General features: G+C 46.6%; 1 protein-coding gene and 1 long non-coding RNA gene across 5 annotated transcripts in view; one reads left to right on the forward strand and one right to left on the reverse strand.

The window, feature by feature from the left end:
- The window catches only part of LOC143805198 (ficolin-1-B-like), a 160,049-nt gene that overhangs the window by 97,579 nt on the left and 49,274 nt on the right, over positions 1-13,196 (forward strand). For 3 of the 4 annotated variants that reach the window (XM_077284178.1, XM_077284177.1, XM_077284179.1), the window contains one exon: positions 4,236-4,561. The exons of the other annotated variant lie outside the window; for it this stretch is intronic. In XM_077284178.1, coding sequence (XP_077140293.1) covers positions 4,236-4,498 — 263 coding nt within the window. In that variant the 3' untranslated portion in view covers positions 4,499-4,561. Of the gene's footprint in view, positions 1-4,235; positions 4,562-13,196 lie in introns of those variants that run through there. 4 annotated transcript variants of the gene reach the window in all.
- The window catches only part of LOC143805200 (uncharacterized), a 54,766-nt gene continuing 50,698 nt past the window's right edge, over positions 9,129-13,196 (reverse strand). The window contains exon 4 of the long non-coding RNA XR_013221198.1: positions 9,129-10,328. This is a non-coding gene — a long non-coding RNA (uncharacterized LOC143805200). The remainder of the gene's footprint in view (positions 10,329-13,196) is intronic.

Below are 13,196 nucleotides of genomic sequence, written 5' to 3' on the forward strand. Positions count from 1 at the left end.
TCATCCTCAACCGGAAAAGCGGGGATAACCCGTACCCTTAAGCCTCTTGGGATTAATTTATTTGAAATATAGCGCTCCAGAAAAACACGGTTCCACCAAACCTTGGTCCTTTTAATGAGCAGTCTCTCAATCTCTCGAGCCTGGTTGTCCACTGTTTGGTCCACTGGTGCCTGTGGATCCACCCCACTGGCCCCGAATACCTGATCAATTTGACCGAGCCAGGTCTTATCTTTGGCTCGGAAGTCCATATCCCTGAAGGATAACACACCTGTGCAAAACACAGCAACACAATATGATAACCACAGCTTCATGAGAAAAATGCCCAATTATTAGTCATATAGAATCAATAATAAATTATGTCAAATGGGCCATATCAGACATGTCTGTGGGAAAATCGCTAAGGAATATTACACTACCATAGAAAAAATGCGATCAAAAATTCCCAACTAAGTATAATGAAAGATAATATAAATACTTTATTATAATCACATATAAAACATGGTATTACAGGTCAGGGAGGGAAGTATGAAAAAACAAACACAGAACATAATGTGCACTAGGAAACGGTCAGGGGTACAAGCATGTGGACCCAAGGAATGAAATTATAAAAATCTATGGACCCTAGGGACTACTATAACGACACCATAGCAGGAAGCATTACCCAATTATATAGTTATAGCCAAAACCTCAGCCAGAGGGTTAATGCTGTAAATGAAAACCATAATTACCTGCACAGGCAGAGAAACACTCCAGGTCCACAGCGTGTACCCACCCCAACGCACGTTTCGGCGAGATACGCCTTTTTCAAGGGGTAACAAGTGAAGGGACATGACGCTATTAAAATAGGAACCATCCACCAATCACTGCCAAATGTCGCAGCTGAATCAAATCCATCAACCAAAGGAGTGACATCATGACTACATGCTTGCGCTGTGTTGTCATGGTAAAAAACGGCAATGCACACAGTACACAGCGTGTCTGCATAGGTAGGACAACGCCGACCTTACCGATTTTCTCGATGTGAGGATATGGAGGGATTATGCGGATGTGCTGCAGACTACTATTTTTAGGAAGGAGACTGCATCTAACATGTTGCTCCATGCCTCCTCTGCCCACCCTAAGCCTCTGATCGATTCTATTCCGATCGGACAGTTCCTGCGCCTCCGCAGGATCTGTTCTGATGATAGAGATTTTAAGGCCAAAGCTCAGGATCTTAGTGCTAGATTTCGTGATAGGGGCTATAGTGGACGCTCGATCAAGCGAGCATACAATAGAGCCAGACATTCTACCAGGCAATCTCTATTGTATAAAAATAAAACCCCCAAGTCAAATCAGACAGTTAGGTTTATCACGAATTATCACGCACAGTTTGCAAAAATGAGAAATTGTCTCCTAAAAGCATGGCCGATTCTCCAGACTGATCCGGTTCTCAATCAAATATTGCCCGCTACTCCGAGTGTCACAATTAGACGCTCACGTAATTTGCGAGACCACCTCGTTCACAGTCATTACCAGGGTCAAACTAAATCAACGTTTTTGGACGTGGTGCGACCTGTGTGTGGCTGCACCCCTTGTGGTCGATGTGTTGCGTGCCCCAGCATTGAGCGCACTCGCACCTTCTTTAATTCTGCAGGCACTAGAACATATGATATTCGTAAACAGATTTCGTGCGAATCACGCTACGTTGTCTATTTTGCGCTTTGTCCCTGCAATTTAATTTATATTGGCATGACAACTCGCCAATTGAAGGTGCGTGTGCGCGAACATGTGTTGGGGATCCAGGCGGCAGCCGGCCACGTGGGTGATGTGGCCATGCTCAGGACCATACCACGTCATTTCAAAGTCTATCACAATTGTGATAGTTCCCTCCTAAAGGTTAGGGGAATTGATATGATCATTCCCGGGATCCGTGGAGGGAACCTAAGTCAAAAACTGGCCCGTTGTGAGACGAGGTGGACATGGGTATTGGACACGGTCCAGCCCAGAGGGCTTAATGAAACTATTAGTTTCGTTCCGTTTATATGAGTATGTCTCTTGATCTCTAGCCATTACATCTGCCTATATTAAGTGTGGCTATATTAAGGTTTCCACTGTTAATGTGCACTTTGTGGCGTTTTCATTGTTCTTAATTTTTTATTTAGTTACCATCAGGCCGTTTCTGATGAATGTATTGGCTCTAACCCTCTCTTTTGTTGGACATCGTATGGAGTGCCGGATGGACTAGCCGCAGCTTTGCACTCAATGTGACTGCTTGAATATCTGAATCTGCCTTCAAACATCTGATGCATGTTTTCTGCATTGTTAAATTCCTCTTTGGATACTGTATTATTATTGTTTTCATTCATATTTTGTATATTGATTTTGATATATATGTTTTTTGTTGTTTGGCTTTTGTATTTTGAGCAGTGACAGTGCGGATATCACAAAAAAACCTTGTTTGTTCTTATGCCTGTTCACATATGCCCCGTTGCGGCATCCATCGTCTGCATGCATTCCATCTTGACGCGTGCGCGCCTGGGTGCTCGGCTCGCCGGGCGGCTTCCGGCGTCTCCCATCGCCTAGCAGTGAGGGACTCAGTCCCTCCCTGCTGACGTCAGACGCCGGCGCCGCTCGGCGCCCCGCGTTGCCTGGGTGATGTACGCGTCATCAGGGGTGGACGCGTCCTGGCGTTGGCAGTTGCAGCACATGGAGCGGTAAGGTCGGCGTTGTCCTACCTATGCAGACACGCTGTGTACTGTGTGCATTGCCGTTTTTTACCATGACAACACAGCGCAAGCATGTAGTCATGATGTCACTCCTTTGGTTGATGGATTTGATTCAGCTGCGACATTTGGCAGTGATTGGTGGATGGTTCCTATTTTAAGAGCGTCATGTCCCTTCACTTGTTACCCCTTGAAAAAGGCGTATCTCGCCGAAACGTGCGTTGGGGTGGGTACACGCTGTGGACCTGGAGTGTTTCTCTGCCTGTGCAGGTAATTATGGTTTTCATTTACAGCATTAACCCTCTGGCTGAGGTTTTGGCTATAACTATATAATTGGGTAATGCTTCCTGCTATGGTGTCGATATAGTAGTCCCTAGGGTCCATAGATTTTTATAATTTCATTCCTTGGGTCCACATGCTTGTACCCCTGACCGTTTCCTAGTGCACATTATGTTCTGTGTTTGTTTTTTCATACTTCCCTCCCTGACCTGTAATACCATGTTTTATATGTGATTATAATAAAGTATTTATATTATCTTTCATTATACTTAGTTGGGAATTTTTGATCGCATTTTTTCTATGGTAGTGTAATGCTTCTGCACTGCAGAGCCGCCTATGACAGGCAGGGGAAGAGGCATGTCAGCTACTGCTCTTAGCAGGCGATCACAAGCCACCTTCTCTGCTAGACTCTGAAGGACCCCGTGGTCATCTTGCGGCTGGGGGTCATCATGGAGACCATCAGCACAATGTGATCTCATCACGTTGTGCTTATGGAAGCAGACAGGTAGATCAATCCCTGTGTGATGCTCCTCAATGTCCCTATTGACAGTGGCATCAGAGGGGTTACACGTCTGCGATTGGTGCTAGCACCGATCGTGGACATTGCTGCAGGTGTCAGCTCTCACATAGAGCTGACATCTGCATCTGATCGACGCGGCGTTCAGTGTGAGCCTGCACGAATGCAGCGCTGTACATATACTGTGGTTTGTGAGAACACAGCACCCGCAGTGCTGTATATGCACAGCGCATGTCGGGAATGGGTTAAAGGGGTAGTGCACACACTCCAGGTACCTGCATCCTTGACCCTTGGGGTCAGCTGCTGCAGTAGCGGGGACTGCCCTAGAGTGGTACCTGGTGGCTACCTGTAGCTCAATCCTAATCTCGCCATCAGAGGCAGCTGCTTAGTTACGCCCCTCCAGGGTAAGCCCAGTTTGTGGCGCAGGGGGTCCACAACCATCAGTGTGTATATGTGTAAGCCTGGCCTAACCCAACCGGTCCGGTCTCAGTACAAATTAGCATCACCATTTCATCATGTGGGTCCTATAGCTACTTTTGGCTTTGCATGGCTGCTCTTCTTTATTACACTATTTTTGCTCTTATTAATGATCGTTCTGTATCACCAGGCCATTAAATGTGCATGTAGCCGATCAGCAGTCAAATAACAGCCGCGATCATGCCATTTTAGCCCGCCTTAAGTATAGACTGACCTATCTGCCTATTATTTTAGATTTGAATGATCTCTTCTCTTTGCAGGTGACTCATTTTATTACCATAGGTCTGACAAGTTTAGTACGTATGATCGTGACAATGATCAAGCTACTGATGCTCACTGTGCAGAAAAGTATAAGGGAGGCTACTGGTACTCTAGCTGCTGTAAATCCAATTTAAATGGCTTGTATCTGTGGGGAAGTCGTCCTACTGACTCGAAGGATTACAATGGTGTGAGCTGGAAATCATTCAGAGGGGATTATTACTCATTAAAAATGACAGAAATGAAATTTCGTCCTAACACTTAATGGATGTGAAACCGAAGAGATTTCACAATTTTGGATACATTTGCAATAAAAATGTTACAACAGAGAATGTACATTATTAATATTGTATTTACCACACAGACACTGACACTGCCAGTCCGCCTCTCTCTGCCGTCCTCAAGGATAGAGCGCAAGGAACACACAAACAGAAAAACGTGTCAGAGCCGCATGTGGGGAAAAAAGCTTAATAAAGGGGATAAGAAAGGCAGCTGCCCCCTCTCCTCCATAGTTTTGGCTTCTGTATATTTTATTGTCAACCAAAATTTTCATGAGATGGAAAGCACCCCGATTAATACGGATAGACTGAAATCTGGTACAACTCATCCAATACTGAAAACAGCGCATGAATCAGAAAGAAAGAGAATTACTTTGCAAAATAAGGCAAAAGCCAAAATGGGGCAACATTGAGTCCATCCCAACCCTCTCTCCACTTTTCTGCCCTTCACCCATCTCCCTAACTCCTTCCCCACCCACCTTCTGCCACCGATAGTTCATCAGTACTTAATCGCTCATTTTTGGGCAGTTTTTTTCTTTTGAACCACCTCTGTGCACGAGTCCTATAGCTGCCGAGCACTGATTGAAGATGCATATCACTGACCGGCATCTGTGCTTGCTTTTGACCAGGACTTTTTCTTTCCTGTCCATTTCCCCCACCCCATTTTGCACCACACCCACGCATTCGTCCTGCAGCTGCTGAGCACTGGCCAGTGACGCGCACCACTGATCGACATCCGGTTGTTGTTTTTTTCAACAAGTGTAATAAAAGAATAAAATTAAAATAATAATTTAGATTAGTTGATAGGGTTAGATTAGGGACAGTAGATATATACGGTAGTAATCAGCATCTACTATAGTATTTTTTACTGAATAGTCAGAATTAGTGTCATATAGTTGTGGGCGCTCAGTAATTTTTTTTTACTAACATCCGTTTATTAATTGTAGTTTCAGAATTTTAGTGGGAAATTCTTGTAGTACTTATACTACAGTTTTTTCTATAGCATATAATTACGGTTAGCGCAATTTGGTTGCGGTCGCCAGGGCCGTATTAAGAGTTTATGCTGCCCTAGGCACTTTTCGTGCTGCCTCCCCCATTGGTGAGTATGACTAATGCAGACACTGTTGGCAGTGACTTAGGCTACTTTCACATCAGCGATTTTTGCCATTTGCGGCAGATCTGGCAGTTTTTTCACATCTGCCATGTAACGGATCACTTAAGGCAACACTGCGTTCAGCCTCATTCATTCCCTATGAGACTTGCGGACATGTGCGGCACTTGCGGTTTTGCTTCGAGCCTTGTAGCCCTTTTTTTCCTAAAAATTAGTGGTGATTCAAATTAATGCACTACACTGACAAGACATTTGCGGATTTGCATTTTGGACCTTTTAAGAAATGTTATTACAAACCACACGTGTTTCATGAGAGATCTGCTTGTTCTGCTCCCTTGAGAAGTGACACATACAAAAACAGGTGTTCAGGAGAGAACCAGTGTAATGATACCAGTCCAGAGAAAAAAATACTATTGGATATTGCCTGGCATACTGTACCAGTCCACCCTAACAACTGGATACTGCCTGGCATACTGTACCAGTCCATAAGAACCTTTGGATACTGCCTGGCATACAGTAGCAGTCCACTATAACCATTGAATCCTGCCTGGCATACTGTACCAGTCCATAAGAACCATTGGATACTGCCTGGCATACAGTACCAGTCCACTATAACCTTTGGATACTGCCTGGCATATAGTAGCAGTCCACTATAACCATTGGATACTGCCAGGCATACAGTACCAGTCCACTATAACCTTTGGATACTGCCTGGCATACTGTACCAGTCCATAAGAACGAATAAACACTAGCAGTCCATTGTAACCAAGGTACAAGTCAGTATATACCTCTGTACTGAACCAGTCTATTGCAAAGACTACCAAGTACACAATGCCTGCCACTGCCAGTGCACCCTACCAGCTGGGACAGATGGGAAGGGGCACATCCGCCAGTGCTCATATGCCACAACTGGACTGGTAGCCCACCCCGTGCACACGATGCCCCCAGCCTGGCTGCCAGCTTCCACCACAGGACCAGGTATAGTTGCCAGTTCTTGCTGCCCACACCCTGCACCGGTCCGTCCAGCAGTCCCATAGCGGACGCTAATTTCCTCCAGTCCCGACCACCCCACAGTGCTAGCTTTCTGTGCCCCCAGTACCCACCATCTCCTCCCACACCGGGCTCCGGTCGCTGTAGGAAGGATATGTGTGCTCCATCATCCCCCCAGGAAATCGCCAGAGGCAGGGGCGGACACATATAGCTTGGGGCCCCTGTGCAGGAAATGTGTCTGGGCCCCCTCCTTTTAAGGTGACAATGCTATATATACCGTATTTTTCGGACTACAAGACGCACTTTTTCCCAAAAAAAATGTTAGGGGAAAATGGGGGTGCATCTTGTAGTCGCAATATACTTACAAATCATGAGGCAGCGGCTGCGGTCCCGATGCAGCCTCCCTTCCCATGCTGGTGCCGCTGTGGCTGTGCTGCGGGCAGGGGCTGTGGAGCGGGCAGGGGCTGTGCTGCGGGCAGTGGCTGTGCTGCGGGGTTGTGGCAGCGGCTCTCTGGGCTCAGTGGGGGCTCCGACGGCATTTAGTCAAAGCCAGGAGGCCCCCCGCTCCTCCCTTAATGGCATGTTGCGGTGGCCTCCGAGAACATGAGCACCGGGAAAATGGCCGCCGGGCCGGCGCATGCTCAGATTCAAATCTCGTCAACGAGATCTCGTCTCCCGAGATCTCGGGGCGAGATCTCGGCAACAAGATCTGAATATGAGCGTGCGCCAGCCCGGCAGCCATTTTCCCGGCGCCCATGTTCTCGGAGGCCACCGCAACATGCCATTAACGGATGAGCGGGGGGCCTCCGGGCTTTGACGAAATGCCGTCTGAGCCCCCACTGAGCCCAGAGAGCTGCTGCCACAGCACAGCCCCTGCCCCGCAGCACAGCCCCTGCCCCGCAGCACAGCCCCTGCCCTGCAGCACAGCCCCTGCCCCGGAGCCCAGCCACTGCCCCGGAGCCCAGCCACTGCCCCGGAGCCCAGCCACTGCCCCGGAGCCCAGCTACTGCCCCGGAGCCCAGCCACTGCCCCGGAGCCTAGCCACTGCCCCGGAGCCCAGCCACTGCCCCGGAGCCCAGCCACTGCCCCGGAGCCCAGCCACTGTTCCGGAGCACAGCCCCTGCCCTGGAGCACAGCCACTATTCCAGACCACAGCCCCTGCCCCGGAGCACAGCCACTGTTCAGGAGCGGAGCACAGCCCCTGCCCCGGAGCACAGCCACTACCCCGGAGCACAGAGCCTCCACCCCTGCCCGAGCACAGAGCACCAGCCTGGGATGGGATTTCCTGGAGGCCAATGCACCAGCCTGGACCACCGAAAGACCCCTGTGACCACTTCTCCACCTGTGCCGATCCCTTCCCACCACTCCCATTACCCATTCCATGACCTCCATCATTTCCTCCTCCCTACCACCCCATCATTACCCATTCCACCAACTCCATCATTGCCTCCTCCCCCACATCCCCATCATTGCCCTTTCTACCACCACCATCATTGTCTTTTCCCCCACCACCCCCATCATTGCCCATTACATCACCTCCATCATGTCCTTCCCCCACCACCCCCATTATTGCCCATTCACCACCTCCATCATTTCCTCCTCCACCACCCCTATCATTGCCCTCTCTGTCAACCCAATCATTGCCTTCTGCCCCACCACCATCATTCTTTTCCCCCACCACCCCTATCATTGCCCATTACACCACCTCCATCATTTCCTCCCCCACCACCCCCATTATTGCCCATTCATCACCTCCATCATTTGCTCTTCCCTCACCACCCCTATGATTGCCCTCTCCGTCAACCCAATCATTGCCTTCTGCCCCATCACCTCCATCATTGCCCTCTCTGTCAACCCAATCATTGGCTTCTGCCCCATCACCCCCATCATTGCCCTCTCCTCCACCTACACACACAAAGACACACACAGCACCATTCACCTCTCTGCACACACTCACCTCACCTCTGTGCACGGCACCATCGCCGGCAGCTTCCTGTCTCGCACAGCCGCGGCACTGAATGTTGTCATTCAGCAGCTGCTGTGTGAGACAGGAAGTACGGGCAGGAAGCAGGATGGATCCATTCCCTGCAGCTCTGGTCCACTGCCATTTTCTCTTGCAGGCAGCGGAGCTGCACGGATTGCTCCCTGCCCACCACACATGAGGGCAATCTAGAGCCTCGGGGCCGGATAAACTGGCCAGATTGCCCTCATTATTAGCCGCCCTGCAAGGGCCCCCCAGAGCCTCTGGGCCCCGTTGCTATGTCCGCCCATGGTCAGAGGTATCAGGAAGAAGCAAGGCTCAGCCGGTCCTGGGAGGAGGCGCAATGCCGGACACTGGTGATCCCAGCACTGCAAGCAGAGCCGGCCGCTCCAAGCACAGAGTCTTCTGGCTGCTCACAGCCTCGGGGTGCTTAGCTCCACCTCCGTGCATCCCCCTTCTCCTGTGCCGCTAAGGCTCCCTCTCTTCATCTTCCTACTCTTCATCCTGCAGCTTCTTCCCTCCTCCCCATCCCGCTCCAGTCCCATCCACTGTCTTGCCTCTTCCCTGCCAGTCTCCCGCCTCCAGCCGTTCTGCACCCACAGACACTACATGACAGTCCCTGGGGACACAGGTGGAAAAAAAAAACTTGCTCAAGTGCCGCTCCCACACATCCTGGCGCCCTATGCACGTGTCCTCAAGTGCCTAGTGGCAAATACGGCTCTGACGGTCGCTCAGTAATTTTTTTTTATTGTCGTTTGTTTTGCAAGTTTGTTTTTTATTTTACCAAATTTTCATTTTCTACTTTTTATTTCATTTTTATCTTTTTCATTCTAGATTATTTTCTTCAATTTTTTTTAATCTTTTTTTATTTACTAATGAATAAAGTTTATATCAAACCCTCACACCTGAATAAAATTTGGATTGAGCTACAGGTAGCCGCCAGGTACCACTCTAGGGCAGTCCCCGCTACACACTCTCACACACACACACACGTGAAAAATAAAATTTCCCGCTCGTACCAAAGACGGAGTTCAGCCAAGGATGCATACGCAGTTCTTGCCTCTGACACTGATACTAAGGGAGAGGATCCTTAAAAACTAAATCTTTGTTGCATCAAATATGATATATTACAATATGAAAGCCATAATTAGGTTTAAGAGGCTAAACACCTGGGAAATACATCTGTACCATTGCCATATTGAACAAAGTGTCACTTATCTTAAACCCTGCTGTGGAACCATGAAAAAAATCACTGCTTTGGTACAATGGGGTCTATATGACCCCAGGCTTAAATCGTCAAAATGAACATGCTGGCTGTTCAGAATAATCAAGTTTTATTCTGTCATCATTTCAGAACACAGTTATGAAATCAAACGTAACTTTGAAGTGATGTATTTGTCATCATCAAACACAAACTGAAATTTATACCAAAATGCTTTACCAATAACTAAAAGTATTCAAATTCAATAAAAAAATGCACAATAACTGCAACTGTGTGGATTTTAGTAAAAACATAATGACAACGAATAATCTGGCAATAAATTTAGCCCTTGCATTCACTGCACGTCATAGTGCCATGTTCTTCACAAATGATCTTCTTGCAGTCATTGCAAACAAATCTTGTCTTTTTATCCTTCGATCGAGGACAAACAGCACCGTTTGCGCTGTCATGTGACACTGCTGGTGTCTCTTCGAAGTGACCAGCCATTGTTTATTTACAATTATATTAAAAATCCTGTGAATAAACAGAAAATATTGAAAACAAATGTTAGACAATAAAGGTACTATGAGGTCAGGAGGGTCCCAAACACAGAAAATTGAAAATAACTTTGAAACAAAATTGAAAAACAAATTCAAAATATCATCAACATAAGCAGAAATATGTTACTTGAAAATACATAGAAGGTCAATGTCTGAGATTGAGCAGTTTTAGAAATATTTCAATTTATTCAGCGCTGGGGTCTATATGACCCCATGGTTCCACAGCAAGGTTAATGTTGATTTTATATGCCATCTCACCTCTATGCGTTTCTCCCCCACAGTACCTTCCACATGCATGGTATGATGACCCTACTGTACACCCCTTCGCTCAATCTCCCCCGACAAAGAAAGGTGATCCCATCACAGTATGATTCTCTGACAATAATCCCCACACAGTATAATGGCCAAAAAATGTGCTCCATACACTATAACAGGGCACTGGATTGCCTTCCATGAAGTATAATGGCCCCACATAGTGCTCCATACGGTATAATGGCTCCACATAGTGCTCCATTTAGTTTAATAGTCCCCACATTAAAAAAAATACTAACTTCTGACCATTCTCCCGCTGCTTCTCTCTCTTCATGGCATCTTCAGATCCTCTGCACATCTCGGTACAGTGAGGGCATTGTAATGACATTATCGCACCCGCTGTGGTGAGACGTCAGACGCAGAGGGAAAATTATGGAAGAGGGAGCGTCAGCTGACGCTCTCTCCTCCATCATTGCTCTGAACTGTATTGATATCTAGAATGCCGATATAGTTGAAAGTGTGATGTTGGGTGGGCCAAACAAACTCACCCTGCGAGCCAGATTTAGTCAGCGGGCCAGAGTTTGACATATGTGCTTTAAATATTGTTTGCTGTTTCGGTCCTCATCGTAGAGGGAAATTGCCCAGCCTTACAATACAGGCGTCACTTGTCCCCTTGCATGCTACCGTGGGAACAAAGTAGATTTCCAACCTGCAATGCAGTCAGTTGTAATAAATATATCCACAATATCTCACCCAATCATATTATAAGGGTGGGTCACAAGGTAAACATGGTCAGTCTTTATGACCATGCCCTATTATGGCAAAGTTCTCAATCTCTCATGGGAACCATTTCCTTACACTCATTCATAGTAGTTATTTCTATAATTTGCTATAGCTTATTTCAGATGAAACAACCAAAAGTCAATTTTTCATTCAAACCCCTGGGGGAAACAGATTCCATCCTAAAAATCCATTGTGCTTCCTTTGGTAGGATACAGTAAGTTTATTTCAGTCCCCCCTCCTGGCATGTTGCCTAACTACTTCCAAAACACAAAATGACAGGGTCCTATTGTGTCCTCCATGACATTCTCTGACATGACGGGAAATCGGGGTATCTCTTTGTGTTTAATGTCTCCTAAGTGCTCACTAATCCGTCTCCTAAACTCCCTCATGGTTTTACCTATATAGGTAAATATATATTACCCCAACAGTTTTACAATTCACAAATCCCTCATGAAGAACTGCCCCTGTCAAGGCACTTATGAAGCTTTTACTTGGCATCACCCACTTGCAGAAGCTACATCCAGAGGGGCTTGCGCTCCAACCAAGTTCCCTCTTTTTGGGGGCAGAGTAATGGCTATGGACCAAACGATCATGTATTGAGCATTCCTTCCTATAAGTTAGCCTTGGCCATCTGGGAATGATTTCCAACGAGTCTGGGTTACCCCTTAAAATTCCCCAGTGACTCTCCAAAATTCTATAAACCTGATCAGCCTGGCTATCGTATGCTCCTATTACAAGCATCACTTTTTCATTATCCTCTCTCATTTTGGGATGGAGGAAAGTCTGTCTATCCCTACTGAGGGCATGTCTGTACAGTACATCTAGGGTGTTGTCCAGGTACGCTCTCTGTCTGAACCTGTTACGTAGATTATATGCCTGTGCCCTGAATGTTGCAGTGTCCGAACAGTTCCTCCAGGAGGAGACTTGCATATGAAGGTGCATAAGGGCACCCCTAGTGGTCCCCCTGCGCTGGTGGTAGTACTTAGAATTAAAGATGAAATAATTATGTGTCAGTATAAATCTTGTTAGATTCAAGACAAACTCGTTATACCTCCTAGTGTGACTCACCCTCGTGGACAGAAAGTGTCCACTGGCCTCAGCCCCATCTCATGCGGTATGCTACTGTAAAGTGATTCTACATCTATTGATGCCAAAAAGATGTCTCTTTCCACTACTATCACATCCAACTTATGAGTAGGTCAGAAGTATCCATTATATATGAAGGCAGTGGCAGCACAAAAGGACATAGAAAGTTATCTACATAAACCCCTATATTTTGGTTAATAGAACCAACCCCTGACACAATGGGTCTCCCCTTTAAGGCGTTGGTACCTTTAGGAAATTTATTGTGTTTTTTTTCACGTTCTCCATTTTGTCACCCACCTCCTGTGCATTTTTTATCCATATTTTATGTTTTGTTTAGAAGTTTTTTGTTGGGTTGCAATTCCCTTTTCCCCTTTTTCATTCATCATGTAATGATTTGTGATATAATTTATTAATAAAATTTGAATTGTTTATATTATATACGTTGTGTGTCATATTATAGATTTTCAGTATACTGGATTAGGTATGTTTATTTTTTATTTTAATTAAAATTGGTGGGGGCATCATAAACAATGGTGGACCCTGAAACAGTGGGGGCCCTCAAACATTATAGGGACTACTGTGGAGGCCCATTCTACAGCGTAGAAGGTAATGTAGGGCCCATTGTACAGTATAGGAGCTAATGTGGGGCCCATTATACAAAATAGGAGCTAATGTGGGGCCCATTATACAATACTAGATGGTGGCCCGATTCTAACGCATC

This window comes from Ranitomeya variabilis, chromosome 2, assembly GCF_051348905.1.
Source record: "Ranitomeya variabilis isolate aRanVar5 chromosome 2, aRanVar5.hap1, whole genome shotgun sequence".
NCBI lineage: Eukaryota > Metazoa > Chordata > Amphibia > Anura > Dendrobatidae > Ranitomeya > Ranitomeya variabilis.